The sequence below is a fragment of the Trachymyrmex cornetzi genome, unplaced genomic scaffold (assembly GCF_001594075.2).
Source record: "Trachymyrmex cornetzi isolate Tcor2-1 unplaced genomic scaffold, Tcor1.1 scaffold8, whole genome shotgun sequence".
NCBI lineage: Eukaryota > Metazoa > Arthropoda > Insecta > Hymenoptera > Formicidae > Trachymyrmex > Trachymyrmex cornetzi.
The window spans coordinates 110388-129867 of NW_017300135.1; the positions used below are offsets into that span (position 1 = coordinate 110388).

General features: G+C 33.3%; 1 protein-coding gene across 3 annotated transcripts in view; it reads right to left on the reverse strand.

Moving 5' to 3' along the window:
* Positions 1 to 2007: 2007 nt before the first annotated feature.
* The window catches only part of snu (ABC-type transporter snustorr), a 65009-nt gene continuing 47536 nt past the window's right edge, over positions 2008 to 19480 (reverse strand). For all 3 annotated transcript variants that reach the window (XM_018518943.1, XM_018518945.1, XM_018518946.1), the window contains 12 exons: positions 17796 to 18110; positions 17378 to 17485; positions 9036 to 9129; positions 8139 to 8306; positions 7401 to 7535; positions 6869 to 7020; positions 5738 to 5945; positions 5373 to 5550; positions 4506 to 4692; positions 3978 to 4243; positions 3680 to 3766; positions 2008 to 3030 (listed from right to left, as the gene is read on the reverse strand). In XM_018518943.1, coding sequence (XP_018374445.1) covers positions 2816 to 3030; positions 3680 to 3766; positions 3978 to 4243; positions 4506 to 4692; positions 5373 to 5550; positions 5738 to 5945; positions 6869 to 7020; positions 7401 to 7535; positions 8139 to 8306; positions 9036 to 9129; positions 17378 to 17485; positions 17796 to 18110 — 2113 coding nt within the window. In that variant the 3' untranslated portion in view covers positions 2008 to 2815. The remainder of the gene's footprint in view (positions 3031 to 3679; positions 3767 to 3977; positions 4244 to 4505; positions 4693 to 5372; positions 5551 to 5737; positions 5946 to 6868; positions 7021 to 7400; positions 7536 to 8138; positions 8307 to 9035; positions 9130 to 17377; positions 17486 to 17795; positions 18111 to 19480) is intronic.

Below are 19480 nucleotides of genomic sequence, written 5' to 3' on the forward strand. Positions count from 1 at the left end.
ATTGTTCTAAGAAAGCAATTATTTGCATGGAATAACCTAATCTCTATGAATATATTTTGCCATTTTCAAATAAATAATTTGTTTCATTGTTTGTATACATTGTAACTAAATAATATATTATTTAATTGAAAGATATTACTTCAAATAATAATGTTATTTCTGTCAAGCAATAGAGATTTCTCGAATCGAACAACAAAATTTTTATTCAAACAAATAATATTTCGTACAAACATATGTTATTTCAATAAAACAAATTTTAGTCAAATAAATAGGAATATTAAATTTAAAGAAACCTTTTTCTCTGTGTGCAACGTGTCTTAGTATTCATGGCGATTTTTGTCTCGAAATCAATTTTTGCAATTTTTGCCTTAAGGTCGAACAATTAACCGTCAGTACTACGATGATGGCGTTTTGAAAAGATAGCGCGAAAAAATTTGCAAAAAGAGACCACAGTTATGGCAAGACAACTCATGGTTCCTTTACCATGACAATACGTCTGCTCACTCAACCTTGTCAATTCACAAGTTTTGTGCCAAAAATCAGACTGTCCTCCCCCCGCCTCCCCAGATCTTGCTCCCTGCGACTTTTTCTTGTTCCCAAAATTAAAATCAGTTTCCAAAATAAAAATTCAGTTCGAGGCGAAAATCGTCACGAACATTAAAACACGTTGTACTCAAATAGTAATAACTCTGAAACTAAACGAGATGTAAACAATTTTAAAAAAGCCAGTTACTCGGAAGATTATAACGATTGTAGTGTTGCAAATCGCACGTCGCTCGAACGCTCCATTGCCGAGTAATTCAAAAAGTCCGCTTATTTTTTTATCAGACCTCGTATATATTTTTAATTATATATATATATTATATATACTTTATCATATATATAACATTATATATATAATAAAAAAAAATATATATATAATAAAATAAAAATTATAATTACGTTTATTGAATGACGGTACTGTCGCTTTTTGTTTCCAATTGTTTTATCATATATGTTTCCAATTGTGTTGCGAGTTAAATAAAATACGTATGCATATACTTAAAGTCATGGGCAAGTAGAATCGCGCTACGAGTAATCAACTATTACTTATTAATTTACTTAATCTTATTAACTACGGTCCCATTTTAACCCAGGGGATGATGTTTATCAGGTCCCCTTCACCAGATCTCCAAGAAATAGTTTTGTAAAAATGTTACATCTAGACACCCGGTTACGATCGCCAGTGAGGATTATGTGCGATCCAGCGATGGTAACATCGTTCATTGTCCACAATACGCATGTGACGAAATTTTTAATTGCAAACACGCAAATTTTATTCATTATTCCGAACATGAATAGGCGCGATCAGAGGAAATAAAATACTGTTCTTAAAATTATAATACAATGCTATCAAACGCGTTTTCCTATTTTTGACCTCTTTACCAAATTATTTAAACGATTCTTTGTGAAAAAAGCTTTAAGTACAAATAGGATTCGAATTTATTTGTTCCAAGCCATCACATATCGAAACACTTTACTCTTTGCTTTTTATTTTTTTTGTTTTTTGTTATTTATTCTCTTTTTTGCTGCATAATTGTGTAAAATACTCCAACTTTTACGTGAAAATAATAATGCCAACTTATCTTTATATATATTTAAGTTAAATTATAAAATATATAAATTAATGTTATAAAAGATAAATTAATGTTATACGTTTTTTAAATCATTTTTGTCTACAATAGTCTTTACATATGATAAACGCTTTTTGTATTGAAGCTAACTCTTAGGTCGACAGTGCTTTCCATTCAGTGACACAAATCGATACAAACCTTATTCTATCTTTTTTGACATTCAGAGAATAATGAAGATAGAACGACACTTGTGTCGATTGAAAACCATATAAATGAAAAGCGTCGATTCTATTTCCCTCAATCGCGATTCTCAAGAGATCGATTCACAAGGAGAACTCTGGTGATATTCTCGAGCATCCGCATTAATTTTTTACAGACGCCGAATAAAAATATAATTCCTATAAACAGACGCACGAGGCAAACGCGGCAGTCTCATGCTTATCATCATCGTACATTTATCGTACATTTATTCAAAAGTTCCTATAATTATGCATACAAACACACACACATACATACGTATAACACAATACACATACGCACATGTACGCGTGATTCATGAGCTTTGAAAGCACATTAAGCGCACGTAGGAGCATTATATGTATCGGAGGTCCATTCGCGGTGGAGAGTGCTACGAGATCGTATCGGCGTCACATTTGGAATCGAAGCCGATTTATCGACTAACGTATCTTCTTTTCTTCATCTTAAAAAATTCAGGAATGCCGCCAAATATCAATTAAGCGATGGCAGTTGTATGTAAAATTTTTTTGGGTAGGGGATATCTTTCTCGGATATTATGTTTCTAGATAGGATTCTTCTTGAATTGAGGAACACTTTCATGGACGACGAGGTCTAAGCAGAAGTTCTCCAAAAGCCCTTCTCGGCCATCGACATCCAATTGCGCCTACAATCTCCACTAATTCTGTACGGTTCCTAACTAACGGCTCCATTAATTTTGACTCCAGTTATAACACAGCTATGAAACAGGTAAATGAAGAAGATCGTATTCGAAGGATCGCTTCGCTCCCGGATGAAAACCCGAGTCCCAAGTTGCGATGTCACATCCGTCGAATACACGTTCGAACACTAATTCCCGACTGATTTGCTCCTCTTCGGGGAACATTCGCTTCCTGATTGTCTATTCGTTACGAATCACTGTACACTTAATACAGTCTGAACAAGAGAGTAAAAATTATGAGCTGCTTTTATCCGCGCTTAAACTTCAGCACCAGCAAGCTTATCGTGAGGAACACGATAATCCAGATGATGGTGGAGATGTAGCCGTTGTAGACATTCGACTCTGTGATGCTCCAGCCGCGGGTCAGCATAGAACGCAAGGCAGTCGTCGCCATCGTCAGTGGTAGACCTTGCGAGATGTATCGAAGGAACGTCGGCATGCCTTCTACCGGCCATATTACACCTGCAAAATGGAAAAATCAAGTAAGCTTTAAAATAAAGTTTGCCGATTAGTCGACTAATCTATATGTTCTTTTCTTCATTTTATGTTCAATTATTCTCAATTTGATTTAACTTTTATTTTGCATGCTTGTTTTCAGCAGCAAATTACTATTTTTAATTTTTTTCTAATTTCCTCAAGTCTTCTATCAACCATTTTAGATATTAAATTTACACTTTAGACAAAGAGAATCAGAGAGTCAGATCTAATAAACAGTTTATGTATAGCAATTTGATTAGCATGGCGCGTGTGGGTATTGGCCGACTTTCACTTCTGGTAGATATAGTAAAGATTTCAATTTATCTTAGATATCAATATGATTATCATATTTATCTTAGAGCGATGTGATATCAAATGTATTATCAATTCAATCTGATCGATAAAAGCAACGTTTCAATTCTCGCGCAAATTTCATGTAAACGAAATTTTTAGACACTAAGTTGTGTCCAAAATTTACTGCCAGCACTGAAAATGCTACAGTTTACGTTACATGCACTATAGATTTTACTGGCAGTCAATTTTGGAACACAGTCTATATTGTGAATAAAAACAAAATTTTTTTAAATTCCGTATAAGCCTATTACTTCTACAAACTTTGTGACGTCATACGTACCACTGAGAAGAAGAGTAGGATAGAAGCTGCCTAGAGCTAGTTGAATGGCGTTCCTTTCAAGTTCGCAAATTGCCGAAATAACGAACCCTGCGAGAAATAAGGAAATTCAAATTATAACACTTGTTTTCTAATCATCGGAATTCGTTCATTCAAAGAGTAAAAAGATAACTTATCTTTTATTTGCACTTTTGTGAGAAAAGCTACATCTTTTTCTCAGAAATTGCAAAAAATCATCATCAATGTGTTATATTATCTTTGTACATATACATTATAATGAGAAGCTAATATCTCATCTTACCGAAGCACATGCCACAGAGTCCTTGAAGAATCGTTAGTATAATAACCCAGCCGATGTCGCCTTTGCATTCGACACCGAACACCAGGATCATAAAGATCAACACCAGGGCTGTCTGACCGCACATCACTACGAATTGCGTGACCACGTGGGAGAAAAGGATTTCGCCGGGCGATACACCAGCTACCCAGCTTCGATCCAATAGACCCTCCATCCTCTCGATGATCAGCGCCGATGATGTTAGCGCAACCGCCAGGAAGAAAACAATACTGTTAATCAAAGTTAATTTTGGAAAAGCTCATGAGTAAGATTTTTCAAGTGTTTATGCAAAGAGAATTAAGAAAGAGAATTAAGTTGTTTTATTAAGTGACTTTTATTATATATAAAAATACAAAGATCCCTGACTTTTCAAAAGTAAAGAAAAACAAATCGAGAATCGGATTAAATAAATATTAATTAACTTTAATATTAATAAACTTGGAAATATATTAATAAACTTGGAACTAATAAATTAAATATTATTGAACTTACGTCAATATTACGCCTGGTGCCACAAAGTCCGTGAAGCTGGGCTCACTGGTGCCGTAAATGGGTTTCTTAAATTGAATTGGCACATCAGCCAGTTTCGTATTCTGTTCGCAAGCCGATAAAAGATCCTTGGCAAAATCTCTATACGAGTATTGAAGATTTCTCGCCAGCATCAGGCCCACTTGTTGATCTGAAATTGTGAAATTTCGCAGTCTATATTTAAAGCAAACTGTATTCAAAATGTGGCCATTAACACATCTATATAATGTTAATCACATCAATGAGTCAATACGTCGATGAATATGAATAATAAATGTTTTAATAAAGCTATACGTAAGGAAAAGAAAAATTCGATTGCCAGGCTTAGTCATTGAATGAAAAGAAGTATGATACGAAATAAATAACAAAAGTAAGATTCAACAAATAATTTCAAATTAACATAAAAATATATTTGGTTGGAAATAATAAATAAAAAAGTAAAGTGATAAAGGATAACTAAAAATTCAGTACGTAGAGAGAGAATGAATAACATATATGAGAGTAAATCAATATAAATATGATAATGAGTGCCTTTTATAGAATTGACACAGGTTCTTGATGTGTAATAATTTATTATTTCTTTATCCTTTATTATTTCTTAATCATTTATTTCTTAATTCCACTATATACGTTTCGACCTCTGGATTTTGGGTCCTCTTCAGTACAATAAATTACAATTAATAGAATAAATTTATAAATACATATTTATAAATACATATATCTACGAATGATTCTTATAAAGCGCGTATTATGACCGGTTGAAACGATTTTATTCGAACTTGTATAATATTTTTAAAAATTATTAATGATATCCATTGAGTAAATATTTACTAGACATGTCCAGCCAAACTCTGATTTCACTTTGATCGAGAGTCTCGTCATCGGAATCTCTTCCTAAGGCCATTCTCGCCACGAGAGCATCCGTGAAGTTTTCCGTAAAGTATAAGGTGCCCCAAGCATCACCTTTGCGTACAGCTTCCATTGCCGATTCTGGATCCGGATAATACGTCTGTAGTAGGAAATAGAACATAGAATAAGAAGCGACGAAAGTCGCGTTTAATGGACAGTTGTAAATCAATTTTTACTTTGTTTAGAACTGTATTCATTATCTCGTTCACACTTATAATGTTGTGTCACATTACATTAAGTTACATTAATATTATGTATCTTTATTATATATTTTTATGTAAAAAGACCTTTATCATCGTCTCGTTATCCAGGAAATTGAGATACCGACAACTGAGAAACGTGAAACTACAGTTCGTTGAAACAGGGCACGTCATGTTCTCGTAAAACATCTCATGATTCACTATGGCCAGTTTCAGTCCCGTAGGATCTCTCCCAATCGCCAGACAGAAGAGAATTACTTGCATCACCGGCAGGGCAAAAATAAACAGCATCACGCTAAGCAAAAATAAATTGTTTCATAAGACATTAACATATCTTTTCAAACAGCATATTCAAGCAACTGCTTGTTTATCATCTTAAATTCTGTTAATTTATTTATTATATATGTACACTGAGAAAAAATGTATTAAATTTTAATATATAATTGTTTGAATAGTACTAACATAACATTTATTTATGGAAAATAAATATTTGCTAAATAAAATATAATAATAGGTAAATCAAACCGTCTGGAAATCTTGATAGATTCGCGTAAAGTAGCCATGGCAGTGTCGCTGCGCTTGGCTTAGCGCCGAGACACTACCAGTGTCTCCAGATTAACGGTTCTTGTACCAAATAAATATATGTTTACATTTAGTAAATAATCAACTGGCACTATTCAAACAAATATTTATTAAAATTTAGTACATTTTTCTCTCAGTGTAAATATGTGAAAATGATATATCTTTTAAAAGGAATTTTAACAAAAAAAAAGAAACAATAAAATCAGTATGTATGAAAACTTCAGTATTAATTATTACGTTAACCCAGATAGCACATTATATTCGGAGAATATTCTGAGAATATGTTAAAAAGGTCACGTCTGATATTCGTATGATATTCCTATGTCCGCAGCAACATTGTTCGCAGTATATCCTCAGAATATCGAGATGAATTTCGAAAATTTTTCTTAAGAGTGTATGTAAGAAATATCTATTAAAAATAATATTCTGTTAGCGAAGAATATTATTTGTAATAGATATTTCTTACACACTTAAGGAAAATTTTCGAAATTCATCTCGATATTCTGATGAGGATATAGTGCGAACAATGTTGCTGCGGACATAGGAATATCATATGAATATCAGACGTGACCTTTTTAGTATATTCTCAGAATATAATGTGCTATCTGAGAAATGACTATCATGTTGAAAACGTACCCGATGTTTCTCCACATACGCAAGAAGTTTTTCTGCAGAAGCGCTTTGATTTTTCCCCAACTGGTGATCTTATAACAGTCTGTAAAATCGCCGCAATCGTCGCATTCCAGGACAGAACTGGCTTTCGCACCTGGCAGTGATTTGCCATTTATCTGTTTTATGAAACCGTTTGTTTAGATTAAAATGACTGTAGAGCATGTTGTGATTAACCAAAATTTAACAATAATTTAGAATTTTGTTTAAGGTTTCTTATGTAGTTTCTTAGTCGAGAAGTTTGAGCTGTGATTCATGTCTTTCTCAGGAACAATTAAGCTAATATATATATAAAAAGAAAAATAACAAATTTACATTTTTAATCTATCTCATTTTTATTATTGAAATATAAAGATTAATGAGTGTAGTGCTAACTTCAATAAATTGCGACAACACAAGGATAAGCATGCCCGGGGCAAAAACAAAAGAAGAAGCACATATGTACATTGCCAACTTAAATGGACTTAATCCGCTGTGTGCATCTAAAATAATCTCTTACATCATAGTGATTTGCTATTCCGTTGGTAGAGTCGTGGATCAGGACCTCTTTGCTTTGGTGGAAATTGAGACCGACAACACCGGACTCCTCCGTTACGTACACCGGTTCGTCTTTTTTCCCCCAGTTTAAAGAAGCCTGTGTGTAAAGAAAAAGAAGCGTGTGGCTGGTGGCAATAACACGTGTGACGTGACATTTAATTAATGCAAATAAGATAATATGAGATTCACTACGAAACGAACAAATAATTTTTTGCATGGATACACATATTGATCACCCATTTATGTAGTTATCAGTTAATTAAACAAAATAAAATATAAAATTCGGTAAGATAACAATACAATCTAATATACTTTAATTGATATATTGACGTATAATATAATATAATAAGAATTAAAATAATGGAAATAAAAATTTATAGACACATGAAAAGTTCAAACATTAAGAAGCAAAAAGGAAATTAAAAATTTTAAGGAAAACTAAAAATTAAAAAGCTATTACTCGAATGTGATAAACATATGACGATAACATTGATAATTACAAAATATTTAAATAAATAATAATATTATTATATAAAGTACTATTCTACAATAAAGATAACAATCCAATTACTTTAATTCAATTTGATTGTCTTTTACAATGTGCAACGTGCCGAATATGTTATAATCTTAAATTTACGCAAAAATTGCGAAACGATACACGAATAAGAACCAAAATGAGAGAAATAGTTTAATCGCTCACCAAGCTGATGTTGTTCGAGATATTCAGCTCTGTTGTAGGTTGAGCATACTGTCCCTGCTTTCTGGACAGCTTCAGGAAGACCTCTTCGAGGGAGGCGCAGTTATACATTTGCAAGAGAGTCCTAGGTGCCTCCTCAGCCAATAATCGACCGCTCCTCATCAAACCGATCTGTTAATAAAACAGATTATTTGCCTGTTACTGTATTTTCGATTAAATAGTAAATCGACTGTCTTGGAGATGTGAATTTATAATTTAGGTCTCAAGACAAATTCATAGCATATTCTAAATATATATTTAGAAGTTTCCATAAAAAACACTTACCCATTTATTTTTCCGATTTTATTATGTGAGCAATTTTATTGGTCAGACTAATTTATTATATTTTTTAGAATCTTCGGTTTAATTGTAAGTTTTAAGCCAAAAGAAAACGACGAATAAATCTTCATCGAAAGAGGAAATTTTTCAGGACGACGAAAGCGTGAAACATTCTGATATTATTTATTGTGAGATACGTGAATTGCCGACAAAAAATCGAGATCAGTATGTCTACATTATAATTTGTGCCTGGCGTAATATGCAGGCGGAATAACTAGCCAATGGCATGGTAATGACATGCAATCGGCCAACAGACGTCAATCGTTGGTAAGATTTCTTATTAATGCGACGCGATTTATGAAGATCGAGATCGTTACACTGATTTATTTATTAATTGTTCTTCCGATATATGAACTTAGACATTTTCATTAATTTTGTTTAATTTTAATTATGATCTATTTTTGATTGCAATTTTAATTTTTAATGTGTAAAGAGGAGAGAATCCTAGCCATATCTCCAGATTAAAATTAATCGATGTTAACGAAATGATGTCTAATTATAAATAAAAAACGAAGATATTACCGTATGTGCTTGTCGGGCTTCTTCGATATAGTGAGTCGTTATGATAACCGTCTTGTTACCATCTTTGGTAATTTGAACCAAATGGTTCCATATGCTGAAAAATGAAAAAATATAAAACATATTTTAATTATGTACATTACTATCAGTACATTTACGTATTTTTAAAAAATATATATAAAGAAGAAAATTAAACTGTGTATAAGTGTCTGATTAAAAGAGAAATTAAATAAAACTACTTGTAATAAAGTATAATATAATAAAATGTACAACAACATATGCAAGTATCTTTTCGCAGTCATTATAAGGGCCTCTTTCACCAACACCGATTACCTTAATCCGCCGATTAGTCCATTGGAATTGACCAATCGCATCTATCGTCAAACAAAATGACAAATGAGATTGGTCAATTCCGATGGACTAATTGACCGATCAAATTAATCGATGTTGGTGAAAGAGGCCCTAAGAGACAATTTTTGCGGTAGCGAATCACGACAAATTCCGATTAGTCGTACCTGATTATTCTAATTGAAGGGGAGGGAAGGGGGGAGAATTCATGCAATCGTCATTTGTAACGTGAACAGTGTGCGTACGTGTGCATTATTTATGCAGTCGCGCTCACTATGAGTTTTGCATGACATTTTAACTTTTCTGACACCTTGAACCTTGTAACATCAGACTAAAAAACGTTAGATAGAACTTTTCCATATTCAGTAGGCAAAGGATGCATTATCGTGCAATAAAGAACATGACGTGGTCTTGCAGAATCGTGTTCGAAAGCGAGAATTTACTTTTCGCCAACGAACTAATTTTTCGAGCTATAAAACCGCTGCGATACATGCACAATGTTGAGATCAGTCGTCAATTTATAAAACTAGACCGTAACAAAGTAAAAGTCGAAAGTCGTTGTGCTCGATGTAGACACGACGTTTAAATTATTATATTATATATATTTTAGAAAATATATATGAGACATATCACGGCAAAACGTTGTAAGTACAAAATTTGCGAAAATACGTTTTATTGTATTTATTTATTTTGGGCTGTGAGTCACATATTAATATTTGGCATGGAAAGTGTTGCTAAATGTTACGTCTTGCCCTCCGCGAGAATATAATTCTGTTTTTTTTTTTGCGAATATTTTTGTTATTTAATCTTTTCATTTTGCACTGAATTATTTTTGTTCTTACATTGTCTATCTAAAATATTCTCTTATTAAAATTGTGAAATTCGTAGCGGAAATCTTACTCGGCGACGTGCGATTCCATCGCGCCAACACGCGTACCGCGAGAGCCAATCGGAGCGCCCGTAGGCCGTAAAGCGCGTGCCGTGTGACGATGCGTTGCGACGAAATGCTAGGCCGAATAACTCCGCGTGGAGTAAAGAAATCATTTTCGTACGCTACGACTGTCATGTTATTACCGTCCTACGCGAATTTAGAGAAAATTAACTTACTCGAAACGCCTCAACGCCTATAATTCTCCAAAATAGGAATAAGTTATCGCACACCAATCACGACCCGCGGTGCGCGTGTCACTCGTTCTGAACTCGCGATGGGACTTCGACCGCTCTGACCAAGAATATGGTTAATTTTGAGGTCTCTTACTGCGCTAATACATTTCTCTAATTGATTTGTTGTCTTTTGATCACCGTGACCGCCTTAATCAATCCGAAACGGATGAGTAATGCTATTAGGTGTTAAACTTAATTCCTATCGTTTTTTCGTCTCGAAAATCGATTTGTTTCGAAGGGAAGATGAATGAATACCTTAATCAAAGTAATTTCCTTCATTTTCTACTATTTTTTCCCATCTCTCCGGCAACAGGGCAACCACGACGGTAGAACGCGATGTCTTTCGGGGCGATCCATTCATCCACCCAGTTTTGGACTTTGTTGTAACTGGAGAAGTGTGTGTCCGTAAGTGCGTGTTGCATCGATCGGAAGAGATGGTAATCCGACGGTGCCAAGTCTGGAGAGTACGCTGGGTGCGGCAGAATTTCCCATTCAAGCTCTCGAAGTGTCTGCTTCACGCTTTTCGCGACATGCGGTCGAGTATTATCATGCAACAAAATGACTTTGCGTCGATTGTTGGCTACGGATGATCTTTTTTGCATCAATTCGTCACTCAATCGGCCTTTGGAGTAACGTTTAACTGTTTCGACAACTCTAAAAGCGTTTGAGCTGGATTCTCATCAAGCAATTCTTGCAGCTCGACATCTTCAAATTTTTTCGGCTGTCCTGGACGTTCTTTGTGTCTCACATAAAAACCACCATTTCGGAAGCATTCAAACCAAACTCTACATGTTCTTTCCGATGGAGTTTCATCACCATACACTTCGGATAATAAGCGATACGCTTCAGCTGCGGTTTTCCTGAGATCGAAGTAGTGAAGAAGCACATGTCGGAAAAACAGCTTATCGCGATTAATTTTCAATCGATTGGAAAATCTCTTTGGCGTCGAGAAATCTAACCTGTGAGGATTGAATCATTTTCAGCGATGTCTAAACTACGCTTTTTCTTCTTGTGTGAATGGCCCCGACTCTAATACAACGTCGATATGGCCAGAATCGAAAATGCCGCTAATGCGGTGAGTAACAAAAATCTAAAAGAGTAATTGATGAAATAATGATGTAATGCAAATCACAGTCGAAGCCGGAAACGCTCTTCAAAAAATGTGGGCAAGATGATGTGGGCAATACCCGAAGCAGGCAAGACACACGTTCATCCTGCTCACAATAGTCCTGGCGACTAAATGTTTAAACTACAAAAGACATGTGATTTCATCGTCGAAACTCGTCAGCGTTAGAGGCAAAGTCCTCTAGTAGCGAGCAATAGGAATTAAGTTTAACACCTAATAATTAGTCGCGTTAGTGAGCGCCGACCAACAGGAGCCGGGAAGGAACAGCGCGGACCACGGAGAGAGCAGCGCGGACCGCGGAGAAGGTCCTTAAAATTAATTTACTAATAACTTAAAAATTCTACTAATTAATGCAAAAATAACTCGATCTATTAGTTTTAAATTAAGTTCGCGTAAACCATACCGAGTTTTAAACCGGTACGAATAATATTTCGGGAAGGAAAGCCTAGTTTTCATTTTTGTCACGTACGTCCAATTCTGGGAAAATTGCGCTCCCCCTTCCTCCTGACTCGCGAGTGGCACCGACTGGCGCCTATATAAATAGGACGAAAACCGAGCCCAGCGTTGTTGTTATTGTTATTCAGTCTCTTACTGACGAAAGAAGGCTAGATTGGATCTCGCTACTTGTTGGAATATCTCAATAAAATCGCATATACTAAAGAGAAGAAGTACACATGACTTGATTCAAGATTCCCTTTTCCTATACCCCTCGGGCTGACTGCGCTTGTAGGAGCTGCCTAGCCTATCCTTTCCCCTCGAGCTGACTGCGTTTTGTAGGAGCTGCTCAGTTCACCTCCTCTCCTTCGAACTAACTGCGCTTGTAGGAGCTGCTTAGTTCGTCCTTTCTCAGAATTGATTGCGCTTGTCGGAGCTGCTCAATTCTTCCTTCCACTACTACTTGTCTATTCCATTACTACTTTCTTTTATTTTACGATTGGACAATTAACCGCGTCAATAATATAATAAAAATACTTTTCTATAGAACAATTAACCGCGTTAACGTCAATGTAACCAGCGTGTCAGCTAACTTCGTATTAAATAAAAATTTAACTTTTAATATGGCGTTATATTCTGTTCTCCTCAATCCTCCTCCGTACCCTATCCTTCAAAGGTATAAAGTGATGAAACGGTTCAAATTGCTGGGAACAATAATAAATTTTCTCGCTAAATGAACATTTACTATTCTGACATTAGAGTCTCAATTATAATTCAAGAATTAAGCCCGATGGCGAAAAAATTCAATAAAAATTTATAGATTGTTTAATCAAGTAATTTATAATGTCACACTTTTATAGAGAACAATTTTGAAATCTATTTTGAGAGAACATTAACAAGTAACTTTAGAATCCTAGAGCAATTAAATTAAATCAAGATTTAAAAGATTCCTATAGCATACGATACGCTGGCGTTAGCGGTCTCATGGTTTGCCGCTCGACCTGAGACGCGCTCATATTCTGATCATACCTCCCCTACTCTAATAAACACTCCGCCACTCTCCCAATCTTATATCCTATCCGCTCGCACGCTGGACTGCCTTTCGCTCCCCACTCCGTATCCAGCAGCGACGCGACCCCAAAATATAAGGGATATTTTGAATATTAATATTGCTCTCTTAAGTAATTGGTGACGGTGGCGGGACGCGCCAGAGTAATTGCCTTAAATAATTGGTGACAGCGAATCCGAAATGACCGGATAGATACCATAAAACGAAAATCGCTGCGTCTTAAACGCAATGAGATAGAAACGCGAAATTTCAACCTAACCATGTTACACCTCGCGCCATAACATAAGCGAAGAAATATGGGTAATACAATTCAAAATGTTGTAAGTCCAAATGCAATTAACATTTTTCCTTAAATTCCTGGGAAAAAATATTTTATCTACAATTATATAGATTTATATATAAAATGTTTTATATAATTATATATAAAACATTTTTTTCTGGATTTATAACATTTTTATTTGCATTTTTATACTTAGACTTATAATATTTTGAAATTTTTACAACTTTAACACGATTTTTAAAAATTATAATTATTGAATTAAAAATATTTTTGCAAAGATATATATATATTTGTATATATCTTCGGTTGTTGTAATAATTTTTGTAGAATTTTTAATAATTTTCAGGAAAATAAGTTTTTTCTGTTGAAAAATTAAATAAAATGGCACTTAACGTTTTGCTTTACGTCTTATATATATTTTAGAAAACTTTATTGACTTTTTCATGCAAAAGAATAATTGATTTAAACACATATCAAAATTAACATAGTTGATAATAAGAGAAAAGAATTTTACACAGAATATAAATTTTTTAGTAATTAATTTACTTTGTAAAGTTTAATATGCCAAACATTATTACATATATTAGTATATTAACGTTATAGTCTGATGATAATTAAAAACTGAGTATATGAAAATTAATGAATCATAAAAATTCGATATGTTACACAGTTAATATAATCTAACGTGTGTCAGAAATTTAATCATTAGTCCAACAAAGTGAGACAGTTGATGATTGATTAAAGTAAATTGCAACATATTTTTAAAGCGGAACATCCCAAAATACAATAGATTAAATTGAAAGTAAGCTATGACTTTCCTTGTAATATTCTCTTAGAAAGTAATCGAATTCATAAACGCATTTCGTGAGACAATTGTGCGCGACTAAGGAGTGAAAAAAATGAGCTGAGACGGTCGTAACAAAGTTGTAAACTTTCTCAAATAATGAACAAAACACTTAAAGCTTTTGCTCTCAAGAAATATTATTTTCTACTTCTTCCGTATGTAAAATTTATCTCAGCAGACCTATGGAAAGAGTGATTACTATAAAATAAATTAAAAATGTACTATAAAACATCAATAAAATCATCTGTTATGAATATCTAACTCAGCATATAGTAATTGCTAACTACATGTTCTTTCTGTTTCATTTGTATCACGAAAACATGAATGTGGTCACGAAAACAGTTGGGAAATTCTCTATGTACCGGAATTTCATATTAGCGGAAGCAAAACCCAGAAGATGACAACAACGTGGGAATTACAATAATTGATTTCCCGTTGTAAAAGTAGAATGTTATTGTGGAAAGTATCTCGGTTAATTTTTTGCTTTATTTGTTTCGCAAATTAAAGCAATCATTTTTCTCCTGAGCGAACAAACTTTGTTCCTTCGCGCACAGTCCAAGACAAAATGTCATGTAAAAATAAAGTTTGCAATCGTCCTTCTATTAATAATTTCCGGTACTTGTAGATTAATCCCAAATGAATCTGTTTTGATACTTTTACTTTAACGAATCGTGTTCATCTCGAAAATATTATTCTTGTTGATATAAATCTTGTTCTTTTCTAAAACTTCTCTTTACACTTTTATACACTTTGTTTTATTCAATTCGCGCCTAATTATTTAAATATTTATAAGCTATCAGCTTTGTATAGCTGTGCATCAACATGTTATTACTTGGAGTTGCTCTTAAATATACCTATATTTTAAAATAAAATATTTTATAATATTAATAAAACATTTATCATAGTTTTCACATTAAGAAACAATATTTAAACACTAAAAACTAAGAATCGTGGATATTATAATGGGATTTGAATTAATCAATATTTATCAGTCGGTGTCGTTCGTACACAGTAATGAGTCCTTCTAGCAAGATTTCTGATCACCTTATACAACTTTCATTTTCTTGGAATTGACTAACGTTTTAAAGTTGGATTTTTCCATTTGTTATCTCGAAAAATACTAGCTAATAACTAAAAAGTGACTCACTGTGTCTGATACCGACTGGGTAACATATCAGGAACCGGTTTTTGAATTATTTGTGGTAATATTTGCGATATGATGCTTTGTAATCGTGCTGAGCGTCCTTATTTTCGGGATAATTAATTATATTCTTAAAGTTTTTTGATAAATTAGTTTCCATATTCTCTCTAATTCGACATTTTCAATATTTCCCTTCTTTTTCATTTTCCTTTTCTTTCTTTCTTTCTTTTTTTTTTCTGGTATTTAAATTCTCGATATAGGGGAGCTCACCATGACAGAATAACTTTTAGTTTATATATTTATTATTAGTTTGTGTTTGCTCTGAGGAAGGCTCAAAAGTAAGCCGAAACATGTAAGCGCGTTTAGTGAATAAAGAAGTTTCACGCTTCATAGGTGTATGATTTGCGCGACGTCTTCTGCGCTTGACTCCTAGTGCCCTTATTCTTTCTAATTCTTTCAATCAATATTATTTTAAAAGTCAAAGTTGATTAAGCAAAGAGAAAATGCTTTAACTTTTTGTAAATTTAAACATTGAGAAAATCTTAAATTTGCCAATACATTGGACCATTTAGAACGTATTTTTATTGATAAATTTTGTATTTTTATTGATAATTTTTGCACTATTTTGTTTCTAAAATTTTATAATATATGTAATGTGAATTATATACTAAATACGTACTAACTCTTTATAAGCGCGTTTTGAATACTTTAAGTTCTCATTATTATGTAGCTTAATAATTTCGTATTATGTAGCTATAAACTTTTATTATTCAACATGAATCTTAAGTGATTTGATGATAAATGGAAAGAGGCTGCAGGAGAAACTACGAGAAGCACGTTTTTCCATAAGTTTAATTTTACTTTTCGTCATTCGTCGCCCAGGTCCGCGCGGGCGATTACTTTCACTTAAGTCAAGCTTAAAGCGTGACTTACAGATTCAGTGCAATGGTGACAAATCTACTGGTATGCACGACTTAATCTCGATATTATATTTAGATTTTCAGAGAAAGTGCAAACCGGAATTCTCGTCATTCTCGAATTCACTCTTTCTTTCCTTATCTTGTTTTTACCTTGGTCGAGAATAATTATAAAATAATACAAAGTCATTGAGAAATTTCTAAAAAATCTTCACATTTAATAGACATTTCTGCAATGCGGTTCGTAAGTATTAATGTGTTCATACGTGTTAATATTTAGCATATGTCGCAATTTTGCTGTAAACTTGCTTTTTTGTCACAGACGACTCCTGATGACAACAAAATGCTTTCATGTTGCAATCACAAATCAATTCGTTGGGGAAGTGAACTAATGTCAACAAGGTGCCGTCAGTTTGCTGTAATTTAATGTCGAATTCACGCGAGTACAACCTAAGACGCACAATGACGAAGTACTTTGTCTTGAGTTTCTAGAAATTGATTGCTTTAACAGTTGATGACAACATAACGGCAACTTCGCAAACTGGCTTATCTGGGTTAAAAATACAGATTTTGTAGCATTTTATAAATAATTAAGCATTGATGATAAAAATAATATTAATTTATTAGACAATATTTAGAAAATAATTTTAATTTATATTAGATACTTTGTGTGTGTCTTTTGTACGTGCGACATATAAAAATATTTATAATCTGTCCGAGCATTTCATGTGTATTATTTTAATAGTTGTTAGCGATATTAAATTTATTATACGAATGTTATTTAGCCGTTAGTATCACACATGTATGCATTAATGATTGGAAAAGCAAAAGATTAATTCAACACGTCACGTTTGCCACGGTAACTAATTATTACGCTAATTTCAAGGATGATTATTAACTATATCTCGTGCAAATAAAAATCAGTTATTAATATTGCAAACTGCGTATAATAGTAGCTGTATGAGACATGATGCGCTTTTGCCACTGAAGTTTATTTAAAATGTAAAACGAGATCACGTACCTTTGTCTTAACAGTGGATCCACACCTACCGTTGGCTCGTCCAGAATCAGTAATTCTGGATCGTGCATGAGAGCTACTGCAAAAGATACTCGCCTCTGTTGACCGCCACTAGCATGAAAAAAATATCCGATATTAACTTATCCGATAATATATAACGATAATTTTATTATCCTTTTAATATACTTTCATTATACTTTTAAACTGAATTAAAATTTGCGTCTCGTTGAACATATTTTTCATAAAGTACATCCTTTTTTTAGTAAAGCATCATAACGTATTTTTTTACAAGAAGAAAATGTTTTTTTTTTTTAATAAATCATTGTTATTAAATAATTTTATTATTATTTTTGCATGTTAATATAATCGGGGAACCGAAGAACGTTCCGCTTGCTTCATCACGGATGTGAAAAATACATACCTGAGATTCTTCACCAAACGATTCTGCGAAGGCAGATCAAGAAACTGCAGCAAGAAGCGCAGCCTCTCGACGATCTCGGCCGTGCACATTCCGAATATCCAGCCGAAATACATCATAGTCTCGCGGATGGTAAACTCGCCATAGAGAGCGATTTCCTGTGGCATATAGCCAACCCTTTTTCCAGGCACCCCGGAGCCCTTCGTCCCGGGTTTGCCGCCTAGTACCCAGATCTCCCCTGAATTTAATCTCCTCCGGCCAACAATGCAGGATAGCAGGGTTGTCTTGCCGCATCCACTAGCACCCAGCAGACCGTATCTAATACAAATAATTCGCAATTTATTTCACAACCATTAACATCCGTGAAATCGGATCCAGAACGAATAATTCGTTTTAATAAGGACGAACAATGCTACGCTAATGAATCTATGCGGAAAGAACGATTTTGTTGAAGTATCTTAATACAAATTTAGCTAAATACAGATTTGAAAATAATTTTGTTGAACCATCAAAAAATTATATACAAATTTGTGCAGCATTGCTCAGTGAGCAATGCTGCACAAATTCTTTAAAATTTTTAGAGTAAATCTCACTTTGAAAAGTAAAATCTCACTCTTATATAGGGTATCTGATAATTAACGATAAAACTATCACATAACGTCAGAATGCGCGCCTAATCTGAGTCGAAAAGTCCTTTACCATTTTGCAATTTTCGCAATAGTTAACAAGATATACTTATTAATTACTAAAAATTGTTGAATGTTGACCTTTAATAGTTTTTTACTTAAATACTATCAACTTTACAGAAAAACTTTACAGCAAGAGACAAAAATTGTTTATTTTCTTTTCATACAGCTCTAAGAATTTTTACAGAATTTTTTATCAACTTTTTAGTACTGCATTTTTTTTATTGGCAACTATGATGTTTACGAACATGAGAAATTACGATATTAAAAATTCTCAGAACTTTATGAGAAGAAAATAAACAATTTTCGTCTCAAGTTATTTTTTTATAAAGTTGATAGTATTTGAGTAAAATTTATTGAAAACCACATGGAGAGAATTTTTTCTTAGAATTTATTATGAAAATATAACAGTTGTGGGACAATATTGTATTTCGAAAAATTTTAATGTAAATCTCTCTCATATATTGATAAAACTACAATATAAAACAAGTTTGATCAATTTTACTGAAGTGCATGGTAAAAATCTTTAAAATATTGTATTGTACCACAACTACCATATTTTCGGATAAATTTTAAAAGAAAATTCTCTCCGTGTAATATTCAGCGATTTTTATTAATTAATATCTTGTTAACTATTGGAAAATTGCAAAATGGTACAGGGCTTTTCGACTCAGTTTAATCCATTCTGCCGCTATGCGACAGTTTCATCGTTAATTATCAGACACTCTGTAGAGTATTATATTTAATTAAAAATTAAGCCACTTTTTTTCAAGACTGGCTCAATTTTTACTCTTTAGAGTGAGATTTTATTCCAAAGAATTTAGAAAGAATTATAATATTTTAACATTAGAATATTTTAGAACAATCAGTTTATCATTCCACGTAATTATTTTAATGATCTAACAAAATTATTTTTAAATCTGTATCTACAGTTAAATTTTTTAATACTTCAGCAAAACCGATTTTTCTGTGTAAATTTTACTTCAAAGAATGTAAGAAAAT